The following is an 18733-nucleotide window of genomic DNA, read 5'->3' as shown; positions in this document are numbered from 1 at the left end:
AAGGACTTGGGAGGCAGTGAAGGTGTTAGTGATTTAATCCCAGCCTCTACACAGTTAATGTGGCAAGCCTGTTCTGAATGACATGTCCTCGTACAGCAAATCCTCTCTATTATTATCTTGTAACAGTATCACTGTAATGACATTTTAGGCAAGATCGATCTGACATTAAAATACAAGCATGGGACTTGTTGTATGACTCGCAGTGCAATGTTAATGAAATGCCAAGAAGGTATTTGACCACAGAGTATTTGTCCAGAAATAACTCCTGTATGTAAAGATTTGGCAGACATGCTTGTGCCTACAAAGTTAGCAACAGTGATTTTACAAAGGTAACACACAGCATCTGCTTAAACTTTCCTGACACAGCTACAGTGTGAGATTACAGGTACAGAGCTGATAAAGCCTGAAGGAGAACAAATGAGGAATTCCTTTCTTGTTTATGTTCTGTCCATGTCACACTGTAGTGATGAAGGTGTAACAGGGTGGAGGTTGGGTGTTGCACACCACAAGCGAACGTTTTAAACACCATGATTATGAAGCTTTTAACCTGGAATTTGTAAGGGAAGTGCTTAACAAAACACTGCCCATTACATAGTCATGGTTCAGGCTTTAGTTTTTTCACGGTTATCACAGATTTTGCGATTTCCTAAATGTACCTATTGGTGTGCAATATGTAGTTCCCTGTGAGAATTCCCATTTCTGAAAGAATTGTGTAAATACATTTATCATATATTTTATCACTTAAAAATAAATAAAGCAAACATTTTACACTGCATTTAGGAACCTGGCAGCCGGTTCCGGTAATTTATGGAATACACTGCATATAGAGCTGCACGATTTCTTAAAAATGTCTTCAACAAAAAAAAAACACCAGTTGCATCAAAGATCAGAAAGATTTCTGGTAAAGATCGCTATCTCCAGTACAAGTAGGGACCATTTCACGTATCTGGTGTTTTTTTTTACATTTATGTTTTTATGTTGTTTGATAATTCACTGATGTTGAAATTAGAATGTCTTTAAAAGGTGGACATAAACGAAATATTCTACACTTTAAAACGTACTGTTTTTCATGTAAGCATTTCAATATTTAGGAACATTTGTTGTATAATAACTCTCGAGAAAATTATAAATTTTGAATTTAACAGTGCAATTTTTTTTTCTGCTTTAATAAATATTATGTTTAATCATGAAATATCTTGAAATAGCTATTTTTAGGTCATGAAAAAAATACGGCCATGGTGATCACATTTTTCCATTGATACGCATAGCTCTAATATTGTATTTTCAGCCGTGGCAGGGATGTATGTCACTAACATACTTGCTATAACTTTTTGAACAGCTGCATGTCATAGTGTGTGTTAGCACGTACACTGACACATTTGTTCAATAGTTTAAGGTTAAGGGACTCCTTAAATAATTAAATGCTGAATTATTTTACCTAAGGTGATATTTTTCCAGAGCTGCAAGTTGAATATACTAGCTGATCCACATCAATAAGAATGAAAAGCAGACAGCATGTTCAAATATTACATTTAATAATATGAGTCCACTCAATGGAAACAGTGTAAGGTATGAAGGGCAGGCAAAACTTGTGTCTACCTGCAAAAAGAAAGCTATTATATTTTTTGTCAAGTAGCTCACTGTTTATTAGGTGCTCCACTCACAGCTGTTTGATTTGAACTAGTATCATGCCCATAAAAGAACAATAATAACTGTAAGATGTATTGGACCTTTCTCTGCTGTTTCCTATATTCCTGGATCACTTTAAATAACTTCCAGTACTTTTTGGCATTATGAACTGATTCTGGTAATTCCAATCTATACTGAAGCTTGGTGGATTTTTTACATTTTTGGCTGCAGTCCTGGAATTATTATCTTCCTTCTTTCCCGTCAGGTAGCAGCACAGTGCACCCTGTTAAAAGTCAGTAGATGCACCCATTTATTTTTCTCACTGGAGTTCCCCCCGAGCTAAATTTTACAGACTGGGGGCTGATCACAGCGCAAATGCGAGTGCAAGCGCAAACGGGGCTTGCCCCCGATTCTGTGGCGCTAAATGGAGTGAAGACCTGAAAAAAACACTGCGCTGAAACGGTATTCGGAAGACATGTCTTGCGACGTTATAGAGCGTCTGCCCCATCGCCACGGGTCGACATAAATTTCAGGTTGTGGTAGTCTGATGACCAAATAGACAATTCAATACTGCATTAAGACCCGCTGAAACCAAGCTTATTTAGTGGTGCAATCAGGAACTTTAACAATTGAACACACTATAAAAAGCAAAGTAGTCCTAAGTAGCAACTGCATGCGTTTGGACTGACACAGAAAGGGGAAATCAAAGAAAGAAAAGTAAAAATAAATAAATAAATAAAAAGTCCTTCGACAAATACCATTTAAAAAAATACTCCAAAGCGGTTAACTTTCTTGTTTACTGTTCACATGACAACGATGTTTTAATCATCCTATCAGTGCATCTGTACTGGCTTTTCTGTGACATGTTCTGTGCACTAGGAGGTGGGACTAAGTCAGTGTTGCATTGTTATTTTGATTTAGGTTGCTAAAATCTAGAATATTAAGGCTGAGGATCGTGTCAAGAAATTTCCCAAAGAAACATTTACATACAGATGGAGATATTTAGCTTCAGAATCACACATTAAAAAAGGCTACCACAAAGGCTGCTAAACAGAACATAAAACAAATAACAGCTTTCAGAAAACAAACTTGAAAGTCAAGACAAAAAGTATTCCTGTTACTGTATTCCTGTTGTATTAAAGTTAAATCAGTACTACAGGTACGATCTAGCACAGCCACCTCGCTTCAAACAACCTGCTTACTTTTTAAACACAGTTAGAATTTATTACCCAAATTAGGCACGTTTTCTTTAGACTGTACTAATAAAATGAATTCCTGGATGGGACAAACATCACGGCAATGAACGTTACCTTGAGGGTAACAAGATTTTGGGACTTTTTCTAATCGATTTCGACATCTATATTACTTGGCAAAGCGTTGCCTTACACTTCCAACAAATTCAGTGGATGCAGAACTTGCAGTCTCAATGTATGGGCAAGTCTTCACACCACAGAGTCAGAGAATGTCGGCAGCAACTGCTGGAGGATGTTGCATGCTTGCCTTTAACAAATGGCAGCGCTCCAGTTTAGTAAGCAAGCAAGTACTACTATTTTTAGGCTTTTATAGTGCTCTGAAATATTATCTACTTAGGTTTATTTAATGTTTAAATAGGTCTGAGAAATATCCGCGAAATGCTAATTTTATTCCATAACCTACCTGGGAAAAATATGTAAATTCTCCACGATTTCAGTAGACACCTAATAATTATGGATGATATGCTTGCTATTACTATAATTTCATCCATTGAGAGGAAGGGTATATCAGGTATGTAATATTATTTTTCATTAATGCATTACAAAGTTTTATTAATGCATTACAATAGTTAGGCTAAATTGGTTTATTGAAACAAAAAACATAACAAAAATATTTTATGAATTTTAGTACAGCGTGTGGACCTAGTCAGCACATACAAGGACAGGCTATGGGAGAGAATACATAAATCACACATTATGACACAGAACCCCCCAAAAAAAAAGAAAAAAAAAGGGAAACACACATGAAGCAATAATGTAGGGCACAGCTAATAGAAAGGAATGAATGTTAACAGATATTAATATAGCAATCTCCGGCGTGACCTGCCACTTGCTGTTCTCACTTGCGCTGGTTGTTCTTGCTCTGTGCTACTGCCACTCGACGTGATCGCCACTTCTACATTCAAAATCTGAGTCTTGCGGTGACGCAAGCGCATTCTGTCTAAAGGGATTGTTGCCTGCCCCTGATTGGATAGCAGATTCCCCAACCTACTCAGCATTGATTGGCTAGGCGCTGTCAGTGCGCCACTAAACAGGCTTTTGGAGAAGTCACTCCCTGCGGGGCAGACGCGATTGACTTTAACCACTGCGTTTGCAATTGCAATAATTTCATCGGAATAGGGCGCAATTAGGGTTGCCACCCATTCTGGTTTTGCCTGGATTGTTCTCTTTTTGAGGCAGCTGTCCTGGAAAATCTGTAAGACTTCCCAGGACATTAAATGTCAAAGTATATGATTTATTTATTTATTTATTTATTAATTTTTGTACGAAATTACTCTGGTGTCCCGGTTTTTTGTAAGTCAGAGGTGGGAACCCTAGGCCCAATATCTTTTTTATTTTATTTTGCCTATATTTATCCTTTTGTTCTTGATTGTGGTCAGGACCATGGGTCTTGAAAACACACCTCTTAATAAATGATTTGCAAATGTTTATAACAAGCATGATTCTAAGAACTTAACTAGTAATAAGTTATTGTACAAAAAGCTAACCCAGGTGCCATTCTCCTCCAATGACAAGGTGGCAGTTTTTGAATGACAGGTTTCCTCTATTGCAGTAAGCAGGTCAATCTTGATTCCTGTAGTCTTTTGATAACAAGCCTGTGTTACTTCACATAGCACTATGGATTCGGTCAGGTAACACTATGAAGGTTAAACAATGATACTGACTCTTTAATTACATCTGTGCATCTCAGATGCAGAAAGCCTTTCACCATTTAATTAGTTATTTATCTGACCTTTGCTGCCATGAGTGCCCATGCGGATTTGAATAAAATATCAAAACATTGAAGAATCTGTTTAAAAAGAAAATGCAACAAAATGTAAAGTGCACGATGCAGCAAAGTTTTATTGCCAATTATAAAGTCTCTGGAGAATTGAAGCACTGATTTAGGAATTAGACAGAGGAGGAATTTAGGCAGGCCAGAATTTAATTCACCTGGATTTATCATTGACCCCAGGGTCAACACCCCCTGCTTTTTGAAAGATGTCAGTAAGATCTTTAAGTAGCTTCAGTTTACATGTTCTTCTTTTTTTATTTTATTGTGCCCTTTTATTTATTTTTGCTATCACTCTGTGCTGTTCTTATTTTAAACTTGTGAGTGGGAACCAAATGGGTGGATTCTAATTATTACGGCAAAATGGTTCTGACGAGGGACAGAAAGATGTAATAACTTTTTTCTCATTCGATCACTGCATTAGTAAGGCCCCTTTCTCTCCCTCAAATTCAGGTATTTGCATGTAACGCAGTTTTGAGTTGGAATCAGGTTAGGGGATTTAATCAGATTCAGGTGCATAGGTTCTAATACATTGATTGACTCCCAAGAACCCCATTGAGTTTGTCATGTAAACACTGCATATTTTTTAAGATTAAAAATAATATACAGTATTACAAAATGATTGATTCCTTGTGGAGGTCATATTGTGTTTTTATCAGTGTTTATGGTTAAAAACTAAAATTAGAAACATGTTTAAGCAAGTCACATATACAGTAAAAATACCTGGATTACACACTCTAAATAGTATAATTATCATAAAACCCAAGTCTATATTAACTGTGATTATGGTTACAAAATTATAGCGTGTACTGTTTTAAAAATTTATCTGCTTTTTTTCTCAAAAAAAGTTAAATGATAATGTTTTCCTGATGTAAATGTTAACTATTTCAAAGCTGGTAGATTAAGATTATGTTTCTTGGATTGAGGTACCTCAATTCAATCTGTGTCATATAGTTTAATGTTTATTTTCAGAAATATGTGGTTATAACTCTATTAGGCTACAAGATAAAAGTAACAGGGTGCACTTTTTTATCACAGATTAGATAAGAATGACATTGTAAAGCACATACAATTAACCATGTTGTGTATTGCTTAATTTTGTTCCTAGGTATTCTGATATATTTAGAAGACAGTCCCATGAAGTAGTAATGCTTGGCAGACTATATCAATGCAGGTTCTTATGTTTTGTAGAGACAGCATGACTCCAATGGTTAGACAGTAGTGCTAAAAAGAAACTTGTTATAAAATTAGATCTAATGATTATAGCTTTAATTATCAATTATTTAGATAATTAACATATGTGATTTCTCTGGTAAGCTTTTTAAAAACCCAGTAAAGCAATTTCAGTTTTTCTGAGATGGTTTAATAAAAACAATAATAGAAAATACTATGTTGCTCATTTTAATGACTTTAATAGAACAACTTCAATAACAGAAGCAAGATTGTAAAGACATTTTTCATGATGTTTTATGTGAAATGCCTTGTGAAATATTTGTGATCTTTCAGACACAAATGTAATCAAGAGTTTAATTAAGAAGATACGGCTTTAATCGATTATGAAAATATTAATTGATTCATTCAAATGATTATCCTTGGCAACACTATTCCTCACACACACAATCCCACTTCACAGTTTTATGTCTGGCAAACCTTGTTTAAAATATGATTTGAACAGGACTAAAACTCCCCACAGAAAACGACAATGGACATTTATTTAAACTGATAAGTATTCCTGGGGTCGAACACTGTGGAAAGCAAATTTAAAAGGTAAGCGGACATCTCACCACCAGTTTGGGGCTGCCATGGCTTGGCTCTTTTGGGGAAGATATGCTGCCTAACTATACTGAACAAGCACAAGGTAATTTAATTGCTAATAAACATTCGGGTTCATAGTTAACAGTTACTTGCAAAAGTTGCCTTTTTGTTCAGAACAACACTTGTCATTGACTTCATAGGTGAAAACCTGTTGAAATTCACCAGATATCCTCTGCTTTAGTGGCATTCACAGGAGGTTGTTTTATGTGGTGAGTTTTTGTCCCATGAGAATCTGGCTTTAATCAATTGATGTTGCACAGCCTGCTATTTGGTTTATGGAACAAGCTGATAAATAAAAAAACAAAATAGGTAAAGAGAGGGAGAAGCGCTCATTTTACAGGGGGGTGAAAGGGGTTGAAGGAGTAAAGGAACTGTCAGGAGGGAGGTAGTAATCAAGGGTAACTACTTAGAATGAATGACAATAGAGCAGGGGTGTCAAACTCTGTCCCTGGAGGGCCGCAGTGTTTTCTGGCTTTCATTCCACCCAAGGTCTCAGTTACTTAATTGGTCTAATTATTTGATTAATTGGAGACATTTAAAACTTCTCTTCAGGCCTCAAAATGTTTCATAGGTAGTGTACCTTGAATCAAGTGAATTTTTAAAACAATCAACTGTAAGAGGCCTTGAAAAATATGAAATATGTCAAATTGAACAAATAATTAGATCAATTATGTTAATTGAGAGCTTAAGTTGGAATGAAAACCAGCAGACACAGTGGGTCCTCAGGACCGGTTTACCAGTCTATACTGTTGACGTGGTTCTACCTCACCTGCCCTTTCTGCTTGTTTTTCATGATTAATTGGATCAAAAATAAAAATCCAGATACAGATGAATGTGTTGCTTGGCTTATTGGATCAGTTATCGACGTCCAGGCTGGATAGGTCTTTTACATCCTTAGAGAACACTAAAGTGTGATGTTTAGACTACAAAGTCTTCCAGTTTATACAAGCCAGTGCAGATGCTGGACCGTGGAATGAGTCTGGGAGCAATGCCCATGCTGATTTGAATAAAATATCAAAACACTGAAGATTCTGTTTTTTACAAAAAAAATGTTACAAAATGTAGTGCAGGATGCAGCAAAATGAAAGTTGTATTGCCAGTTGTAAAGTTTACTCCATGATCTCTAGAGAATTGAAGCCTTGGTTTTTGAAAGATGTCAGTAGGATCTTTAAGTAGCTTCAATTTACATGTTATTAGTTTTTTTTTTTTTTAATTTAGTGTGCCCTTTTATTTATGATGAGCTATCACTCTGTGTTTTTGAATGCAATTATTAAAACAAGGTGCTTTGAGTTCAGACTATGGAGCTACTTACTCTTTAATGTTCATAGAGTGGCCAAGACTGTGATTTAACAGCCTATTCAAAGGGACAGCAAGGGACAAGCATGAGTGTAGTAAAGTGAAAACATGGTACAGCACAGAAAACACTTGCAGATTTACTATCTCCATTGAGGGCCCTCACCTTCAGCATACTTAACTGTCAATTATTTAGCAGGTGATTCCTGCTTCATATAATATTGAACATCTGTTTCCAGTTACCTACTGTTTTTATTGGCTCTTACAATATAATGTGCATTGACTGTTTAGTAATCATGAAATTAATTATAAGACAAAAATCCACATTCTAGGTAAAGAAGCTTTGTTTTGTTGCAGAGGATAAGCTATTGTAGTATCAATAGCAACACATTCACTGAGATTATTTAGGCAAGTTCTGTGCTTGGTTCGGTTCATGTTTAGGGTTACTTATAAGTATATGGGGAGGAACTTCACCTTGATTTGAAGTCTTTATAGCTTAAAAGGAGTTGGCCAAGTATGCCTTGCATTGGGGCCTTGCTCTGGAGTCAGCAATATGCGTTCACTTCACCAACACTGGAGTCTCAAGTTTCAGTTTTCAACTGCTCTCTCATTAATGTGCAGAGACCTGAACACATACCATTTAACAGTAGTTGGATGACATGCTGTACTGTATTGAGGGTTTAGCTATTCTGCAAAATTACAAGTCAAAGCGAAGCCAAGGTACAAAAGTAACTAAATGCAAACTTAAACTATCCTCACAAAAAACAACTCCACATTCCTTTGTTAGCTAAATCCTTGCACCAGTTTGCAGACATGAGTATTTTGTTTTGACAAGCAGCTGTTTTTCTACTTTGAGGAGGTCAGTTTATATTAAAACATACCCATTCTACTGTATTTCTTTGCTTTGTTCTGTCTGTGTTTGGTCTTGTTTTTTTTCCTTTCAGGCTACTATTCTGCATGCATATGACATTGTGGTGTACTACACTGTTGGCTTGGTGTCCAACATTAATGAAATCCTGATTTTTTAATGTGATACTCTCCAGAGGTGCTTTATTGCCAAAACATTTAGGGGTAGATGTACTAAAGTGTTGCACCTGTTGCAATAGTCGCAAATCAGTCGGAACTCTAGGGTAAAATGTACTTAACATGAGCAATGCTGTTAGCGACTTTTTAGGGAATGCTTTGCGGCAGCAGTTTTTCTCTGCGGTTCAACCTTAGATGAATATGTAATTATGGGCATTCCTGCGTAAATTCGCAAAAAGGTGGCGGAGATAGTGCAAATGAGGGTTCACAAATATTATAATGAGATGTACTAAAGCTGCCACCAATTGCGACACTTACAATTGCATCAATTTGTTAAGAACTTTTGAAAGCACGTTTTAAACAGTCACAATTGTCCACTTTTTCTTGTGCGTTGCCAGTTGTGCTCAATGCATTTTTGAGGCGAACACCCAAGTACCTAATTTTCACTAAAGTCAGGGTGTACTTACAAGCCTTGAAAAAGGAAGTCGGCCATCTTGGGGAAAGTGCGTAACTGCAAGTACTCTAAACAACTCCATTGCGATCAGATACGGGTCAGGCAGTGATTGGATAAACCATGGCAACTGACTGATTGCAGGGAGGAATTTGGTGGTACAAAGGGTACGCAGCTGTGTGAGTACGGCCAGAGCAGTGTATGTTTGTTTTTGCTACGTGTTTGCTTTTTGTATGTCGCAGAGGAGGACGGAGTCAGCCGAACCAATTGAGCACTACCCTCACCTCACAACACAAGCACGCACCACCACCCTGCTGAAAGCAAGAGAACATTTTCATGCACAGGATTTTTGGAGTGGATTGTTGTTATTGTTATTGTTTTGTTTTGGCCTGCCAGCCAGCCGTGTTCCCCCCGATACCATTGCTGGTAGAGGGGCAGATCTTTGTTTGTATTAAATAAACACAGACGTTTTGGGAGTTTACTACGTTTGGACCTTGCCTTTGTCACCACACCACACTCACCTGAAGACAAATACGTACCAGATTTAAAAGTATGTATGTATTGCAGTTGACGTGTTGTCTCTTTAGTTTTGGGAAGGGATATTTTCAGAATCATATCGTTCTTAATTAAAATATTTATTTTGTTGAAATTATAGTACTGTACCAACAAAACCAGTACAGTACATCTAAATGGAAACCTACTTATTTTAAAACACAGTCCTTTCAGCTGTGTATTTTTGATATTGCATTTTTTTTTGTGTGTTCCCTGAAAAACAGACAGGAGTTGGAATGGGCCAAAATGAAATAATCAGATATGCGTCACACACGTTTAATCGTCACTGAATTCAAAATTTTATAGGGTCAGATATGTGAGTGCTGGCTGTATATAACAGTATTAAAATAGGTATATAATGCATAGGAACAGAATGCATTGTACAGATGACATTTACATTTAACAAAAAAAAATGTTATTTTGATTATTGCACCCTTGCATGCATAGACGTTATCCTTCGGGCACCCTCTGCTGCAGCAAAACACAACTCAGCTCCTGCTATTTATTTGAACAATGTCTCACAACACTCACAATGTATGCTAACGGTGTCACGAAGAAGACGCAACAAATATTTAAATGAGTATATTGCGGCTCTTTTCATTAACATATTTTCTCTTAGTACATACGACAAAATGTATACTTTGCAAATTGTCGTAACAAAAGTGCAAATTGCAATATGTTTGCGCTGCGACTGGCCCATCTTAGTACATCTACCCCTTAATGTTTAAAACACTTAAAAGGCTAAGTTATTTTCAGATTGCTTTGTCTCGATGATTATATATAATATGGACATTGATAAAGATTTGCAGGTTCACCATTTTTTTGTCTTGAAGAATGCAATGTCTATTGCAGTGGGTCTAAACCAGGGGTCCAATCCTGGTCCTGAAGGGCCGGTGTCCTTCCTGATTTTTATTCCAGCTGTATCCTAAATTAATTAATTGGACCAAGTAAGCTTCTAATAAGCACTTAATTGGCTCAATTAAGTAATTTAAGGTACAGTTGGAACAAAAACCAGGATGGACACCGGCCCTCCAGGACCAGGATTGGACACCCCTGGTCTAAACAGTAATAATGTCTAGTTCTTTTTTCCCTGTGATAATGTGTTTTTTTCTCTTTGTCTTTTTGTTGGTGTCAGGCTGACAGGTAATGAACCCCTGTCCATCCTCCCCCTGAACACTGAGCCCGAGGAAACAGCAGGCAAGGCCCACTATAAACTGTGCGACCGGCTGAAACTGGAGAAGAAGCAGCGGAGGATGTGCAGGCGAGACCCTGGTGTAGCGGAGACCCTGATGGAGGCCATCAGCATGAGCGCGCTCGAGTGTCAGTACCAGTTCAGGTTTGAGAGGTGGAACTGCACCCTGGAGGGACGCTACCGTGCCAGTCTACTCAAAAAAGGTTTGTTGAAGATTCATTTAAAACTTCTAAAAAGTGGACGATCAATTTGCATAGCAGTCACTGCTATAAAAATAAGTACAACTTGCATACAAAATGTATATTTTCAGACAACATCAAATATATCCATTACATTAAAAATAAATTATATTGAATCAGTTCAAAACTTCTCAAATCTTATGATGTTTTAGGAGTTCACAAGTAATTTCCTGAAGTGTTTTTTTTCAATAAACATACAGTATTAGGCTAAATCAAATGATAACCTAACAATCTTGTACAGCAAGATTGTTAAAAGAAATACAATTTAGTTATATTTTCTATTTTCTACAAACCTTAATTCTCAGTGAAGGGCAATTCATTAAATATACCTTTAGCAGGAATACAAATATATTCTGAATAATTCTGAACAGTTAACATCTTTCAGTTTTCCGAGAACACATTTTCTACCTACCTACATGCTGTAAATGATTTCTTAAGGGTAATATAGTATTTGCTTGTCAAAACCAAAAGGTAAAACATTGTCATTTTTTACCGTTTGTGTCTCAGTTTTATTAACTGATAACTAGTGTTCTGCATTTTCGTTTTTTATCTTTAATATATATTTTACATATATTAAAATAGAGATAAAATCTGTAAAAATGTGTTTTTAATTGAAACATCGGTAAAAATCGGGCAGAAAAACTCTGTCTACACACTTTACATGTGGAATATGATGTGTAGCAGCTGTTTTCTGATTAGGTTTAATGTCCCTGGCATGTCTGATAAAGCACAATCTGTGCAAGTCAAAGTCACATTTTCCCAAGTTAACTAGTACTTTGTGAACGTTTGGGCAATCGCTGTGCTGACGGAAACAATATCTACAGAAAGTATGAACATGACATCAGCACAAAACAAGCCAGGTTTATTCACCTTGAAATCATAAAAACAAAATAAAATTGACAGAACTGGACCAAGCCATCGGGAGACGCATCAAAAATCAGACTGGACATTTCCATCAATGAGTTCTATGTAAGTTTACCAACTAAAGTATCACCATTTTCTGTCAAATATTTACGATTAAGATTGTCAGCCTTGGGCAGTGTTTTAGCTGATGGACAGACAGTAGACCTGCTGTCGCACAAAGTCACCGATACATATCTCTGCAATAAACAGTGGCTGTCCAGCAAAGCACAGAGCTCTGACACACTCATTAACACAGTCATTCTGCACTCTCTTTTTATTAAAGCATGTGTAAAAGCCGCATAAATGGATTGCTTGTCTCTGTTCACTTTCTTGTTTTAGTTTTAATGTGTCACTTATTTTTCACTATGTTCCTCTATTGTCAGCGCAAACATGTACCTCAATGCAGCAGTATTTGCAGTGCTATGCATCCTCTGCCTCATCTGACCCACTTCTGCTATTTTTGCTTTTTGTATACTTTGAAACATTAATTTTATTTTGAATATTCATAAACTGATTTATGTTTTCTCCCCATTCCTCATTCACTACAAATATTATATTTTCATGTAAGTATTTCAATTTTAGTTTTTGATCAAGCTAGTAGTTACTACGCCCAGCAATTGCCACAATAATCAGACTTTGATTGGCCAACATAATCAGGTGATAGTGTGTTTGTGAAGGACAGAAAATCACAGCTGAACATTATTTGATCCTCTGACGTCTAAACATCTGCTGTATCCTAGGATACAGTGTACAGCTGCTTATTACAATGTCGGAATCAAAATAAAACAGCATTTTAATCAAATTATGGTGAATTTCCGAGAAAATAGTACTGGGATAATATTGAATAACAGACAAAAATCGGGTATAAATTAGTAAAAACCTACATCCAGTTAAAAAAAAAATCCTCACATTTTTCGGTAAAATTCAGAATAAACCGGAAACGCAACTGATAACACAATTAAAAATGTTTGATTTTGAGATGAGACATAACTTGTGTTTTGGTAAGGTTTAAGTGTACTAGTTGTAGAAAATAAAACCATGTGTTATGTGGACTCTGGGGACTACAAATAAACAATCATCTGCAGCAAGTAGGTTTAAAATAGAGAGCTAATTGTGATGCAATGCCTTGCTAATGAAGTTTCCTTCCCTGTGTACAGGATTCAAGGAGACCGCATTTCTATACGCCATCTCGTCAGCAGGGCTGACTCACGCCATGGCCAAGGCCTGCAGTGCGGGCCGCATGGAGCGCTGCACCTGTGACGAGGCACCAGACCTGGAGAACAGGAAGGCCTGGCAGTGGGGAGGCTGCGGGGACAACCTCAAGTACAGTAACAAGTTTGTCAAGGAGTTCCTGGGCAAGAAATCCAACAAGGATCTCCGGGCCCGAGTTGACTTGCACAACACCAACGTCGGCATGAAGGTGATTAGTTGCAAACAACTTGGGAGTCGTAACCTAATTTACCTTACTTGCATGTTATTGGTCTAAACAACATTATCACAAGTCCCCATTTTGCTGAAGGTCATTTGGACTTCCAAACGAACTGAAAATCAAATCAAGAAAAATACAAAAATGTATTTAAAAAAAATCAAGGGTACTAGTGGTGATATTGCTTTTCACAATAAGAAGTAAAAAAAAAGTTCTTAAAAGCCTTACATATCATATGTTTAGATTAGTGCAAGTCTCAGTTTCCTTATACTTCCATGTTAGCATGAAATACTATTTTAAGACCAGTAAATCATAAGTATCATGGTCTGTTAAGTTTAATATTTACTTCAAATAGGACAATTTAGAATGCATTTTGATATTAATTGCTGCTAGTTCTCAACACATTTCATTTTATACTACAAGTGCTCAGCTCCAGTACAGTTCCCATTTTTGCTCATTAAAGATGTTTTAATTGATTTTTTAAAGTAAAAAATTAAGAAAAAAATACTTCACTGAAGCAGATGCTAAGTTAGAAAGTTTATTTTTTTTTGTCTGTTAATAATTCCACTCCCAATGTGTGTCATTAGTTAAACAATGACAGGAAATATTTAACCCTTAAGACGCTGTGGAGAAGCATCCTGCTCAGCCAGGGAAGTTGTTGACAGGTTTACTTGTCCAGGGAGAGCCTTTCCCTCCTTGTTTCTGGCAGGTTCTCGTGGAAACTGGAATACAGTTTGAAAGCAGGCAATGAAAAACATATGTTTTCAAGTGATTTTATATGTTTTTGTATCAATTCTATAAGTATCTTATAATTAACACTTAATAACCTGACAGTATATGCATTATCTTAGTGGTTGCTTTAGCTGTCTTTAAAAGGAAATGTCCTACGTTTGATTCCGGGTTTGTGGTTGTGCGGTCTAGACATGTCTAAAATCAATACTTTGGGTTAAGAACATAAGAACATAAGAAAGTTTACAAACGAGAGGAGGCCATTCAGCCCATCTTGCTTGTTTTGTTGTTAGTAGCTTATTGATCCCAGAATCTCATCAAGCAGCTTCTTGAAGGATCCCAGGGTGTCTGCTTCAATAATATTACTGGGGAGTTGGTTCCAGACCCTCACAATTCTCTGTGTAAAAAAGTGCCTCCTATTTTCTGTTCTGAATGCCCCTTTATCTAATCTCCATTTGTCACCCCTGTTCCTTGTTTCTTTTTTAGGTCAAAAAAGTCCCCTGGGTTGACATTGTCAATACCTTTTAGGATTTAATAATAATAATAATAATAATAATAATAATAATAATAATTTGGAATGCTTGAATCAGATCACCGCGTAGTCTTCTTTGTTCAAGACTGAATAGATTCAATTCTTTTAGCTTGTCTGCATACGACATGCCTTTTAAACCAGGGATAATTGTGGTTGCTCTTCTTTGCACTCTTTCTAGAGCAGCAATATCCTTTTTGTAACGAGGTGACCAGAACTGAGCACAGTATTCTAGAGTAGGTCTTACTAATGCATTGTAAAGTTTTAACATTACTTCCCTTGATTTAAATTCAACACTTCTCACAATATATCCGAGCATCTTGTTGGCCTTTTTTATAGCTTCCCTACATTGTCTAGATGAAGACATTTGAGTCAACATAAACTCCTAGGTCTTTTTCATAGATTCCTTCTTCAATTTCAGTTAGGTTAGGCTGGCTGCCTGTCTTATGGGTAGGTGGGTTTGACTTTGTACACTGAAGTTATTCAATGTTAAGTAAGAGTGTAGTGTAGTTAGTGTTTGTGTGTATTTCTGTGCTTGTTTTGTGTTTTTACATACTTGATAGCATTTGGACATACAGTGTAAGGGCTAGGGTTGGAGAGGTGCATTTTCATTGTTACTGTCTCCCTTTCACTGAGCGCTGTACCATCAAATGATACTGGAGAAGCAGAGGTGAAATGCTATACTTCTTCAGTGTGACTAGATCTGATTGAAGTATTTCTATGGCACGTGTCATGTGTGATTGTGTGTGTGTGTGTGTGTTTGTAATAGCTGGATGTCCTATAATAGTAGCCAATGTAAACTTCTGGTCTGGTATTTAGTTATTTTACTCATATTTTCTCATATTTTTAACATCTTCATTTTAATACACATACAAATCATAGAGAAGAAAGCAGCTGAAATGTTAACCAGACAGGTCCCAGTGGAGCAAAAAATAAAGTCTTCTATCTGTTTATCCCTGCTTACAAATTCAGAAATATTCCATTGGGCTAATGCCATCACTTGTGGTGTTTATATATAACATTTAAAATAAAAACAAATGTCAATGTTGTCAATTTTCATTTAAATTGTCATAAGATATGTATACATTTAACAATTAGGCTGAAACCAATGTCACTTCTTGCCAAATCACATTTTGGCCTGGGAATATCAGTGTGGCCTGCAGTTCAACAGAAGTCTTGAGATGCACCCCTGTTTGGTCTTATGCATGTTTTCAATCAGACTTGCCAAAGAAAGGCCCAGCTTGGCCAGGGCATGGACTCAGTAATTAAAACAAGAATCTCTGCAGGCCTTCCATTATCCACCAGGATCAGCTCAATGGGACGTTTATTAAAAAAGCAATTTCCTATCCCCTCCCAAGGAAAATCTCTTTCTTTTCAGTCCATTTTTATTACGGCACAGTCCACTCAGTCAAGCCCCGAATTCTAATAAAGTGGAAGTTACAAAGAATTATGATTAAATAGTAAATCCATTCCCAAACCTACCCTCCCCACTCTTTTTTTGTGATCCATTAATTAAAGAGCACAATATTAAAGAGCTGAATTAGTTCAATTTGGTCGAAATAAGCAATGGTTTAATTAAGTTCTGTCGTGTTCTTGGGCTTCTTTGACTTTCAGACTACTCCAAAGGTGACTTTAATCTGAAATAGATTTTTTGGCATGGCATGGCATGGAGGGCCTTTTAATTTTTTGCTGTTCTTTTGTTACTGATTTAAATGGTCGATGCATTTGATCATGTGTTTGAACTGTAGTGTTGGAAGTTTTACATGCAATATGAATATATTTCAATTTTCATATTCAGTTCTGATGGGGCAAGAAGGGCTGAAACGTTAGATCTGCAGTACTTGAGCCATTCCATGAAAGCAAGTAATGGTAATTGAGAAGCAGTGGTTATGGGGAAACAAACATAGTTTCTCTGGTCTTGGTTGTTGTAGCCATCTGGTTAAGAATAGGTAAGGATGACAGCTATCTAACATGGTCTCTTTTATCTCCCACAGGTGATCAAGGCAGGAGTGGAGACAACGTGCAAGTGCCATGGAGTATCTGGCTCCTGCACGGTCCAGACCTGCTGGCGACAGCTCTCTCCTTTCCACGAGATTGGCAAGCAGCTGAAGCAGAAATATGAGACCTCACTCAAGGTGGGCAGCACCACCAATGAGGCGACAGGGGAAGGAGAAATCTCCCATGTCAGGATGCAGCCCCTGCCTGGCCCCAGCGACCAGATCCCCAGGACCACCGATCTCATTCACATCGACGACTCGCCAAGTTTCTGCCGGATGAGCAAGTATTCACCGGGGACCTCGGCGAGGAAGTGCTACAAGGATAAGAACTGCGAAAGCATCTGCTGCGGCCGAGGTCACAACACTCAAAGCCGGGTGGTGACCAGACCCTGCCAGTGCCAGGTGCGCTGGTGCTGCTATGTGGAGTGCAAGCAGTGTACACAGAGAGAGGAGGTTTATACCTGCAAGGATTAACATAATCAACCCCCTCAGGGGTCCAAAAGGGGGAAAAAGAGGCGCAGGAGAATATTTGTCTTAAATTGAAAATGATCTACAAACAGAGATAAAAAAAAATGTCTTGAGGGACATCAAGGAACTTTCACTATGATGTTGATGATGACGATGTATGCACTTTGAGTGGTTCCAATGAGCTGTTGTATGAAGCTTCTCCCAGGGTTGGGTCCAGTGCAACCCCAAGAAGAATCCACTATCATAACAAGAAAGTTCAGGTCAGGACCTGTAATGAGGAATCCTCAAAAGGTTTGGTCTTTTTCTCAAAAGCCAAATTCAGCTGGATCCATCAGTAGACCAACAAGACATGCAGGTTGACTAAACATGGTTTATGTTGAATGGTCAAGGATGCAACCCTCGCACCAAAACCATAGCTTTGGTAGAAGCAGGTTTGACTGGAATGCACAGCTGACAGAAAATAAGGGCCATGGCTTACTAAAGGGGATCCGGATAAATTAAGACATAGACTGTGTGATGTAACAGGGTATGGATGTTTTGTTTTGTTTGTTTTTTTGTTTTACCACTTTTGATGTCTAAAAACCACTAGCCACACATGCTACTAGAGTATTGTGAGGTTTTCAATTACAATTTACTTTGACAAGGCCTTGTAGAAATAAAGTCGCTCTCGCTTTCTTTCTGTGGAAATAACTTTTGGAACTAAGAAGTACAGTGTACTGTATGTTCGTTTGTAGCTTGCTTAACCTGGATCATAAGTCTTTTTCATATTTCTGACAGGAAAAAAAAACAGCATTTGACAATTCCCTTTGTCTGAAAAAAAAAACACAATTCACAATCCTCCAGGTTATTCTGACATCTTGCCAGTCAATTATTACGGCTAGTTTGACTGTAGTTGTACTCAACGACTCGTATTCAGGGGCCAACTCTAACCACTATGCTTGGACAATGCGATGCTAAGCTAAAGCAACACTGGGTTTGAATAGAGAGAAGCAGGGTATTTTTCTGGCACAAACAAGACTGAGAACATGTACTGTGGTGACCACTGGTACAAGCCCTGTATGATATAGGAGGATACCTTATGATGGGGACCATCAGTGAATAGTATTTTATACCCAGTATTTGTCAATAACTGCAGTCATTGACCAAAGGCTGCTGAGTATTTTAACCAGCATGTTCTGCCCATCCCATGTGTCATTGTGACTGATTACAGAAAAGAATGACTGCTTTACACCCAGGGATTCCTGGTAGAACCCCCCCCCCCCACCCCATTGTACTAACATAAGCTATAATGCTCCACTTGGAATACCTGACCAAGTGCTGCAATGTGCCAGTTTATTTCCCTAAAAGGTCAAGAAGAGGACACGTTGGTTTGCCTGAAAACAAATGAAATTGAGGAATGCAATTTATGAAGAAAATGCGCTTTTGTTTGTGCCACCTTTGCATCTTTGAATGACCATGATAAT

General features: G+C 37.5%; 1 protein-coding gene across 1 annotated transcript in view; it reads left to right on the top strand.

Moving 5' to 3' along the window:
* The window catches only part of LOC117395067 (protein Wnt-9a), a 37510-nt gene extending 18990 nt beyond the window's left edge, over positions 1-18520 (top strand). Inside the window, exons 2-4 of the mRNA XM_033993930.3 lie at positions 10923-11182; positions 13279-13541; positions 16800-18520. Coding sequence (XP_033849821.1) covers positions 10923-11182; positions 13279-13541; positions 16800-17276 — 1000 coding nt within the window. The 3' untranslated portion in view covers positions 17277-18520. The remainder of the gene's footprint in view (positions 1-10922; positions 11183-13278; positions 13542-16799) is intronic.
* The last annotated feature ends 213 nt before the right edge of the window (positions 18521-18733 follow it).

Source organism: Acipenser ruthenus, chromosome 3, assembly GCF_902713425.1.
Source record: "Acipenser ruthenus chromosome 3, fAciRut3.2 maternal haplotype, whole genome shotgun sequence".
NCBI classification, from domain to species: Eukaryota; Metazoa; Chordata; class Actinopteri; order Acipenseriformes; family Acipenseridae; genus Acipenser; species Acipenser ruthenus.
Note: the sequence above shows the minus strand (reverse complement) of the source record. Positions and strands in the feature narration are given on the sequence as shown.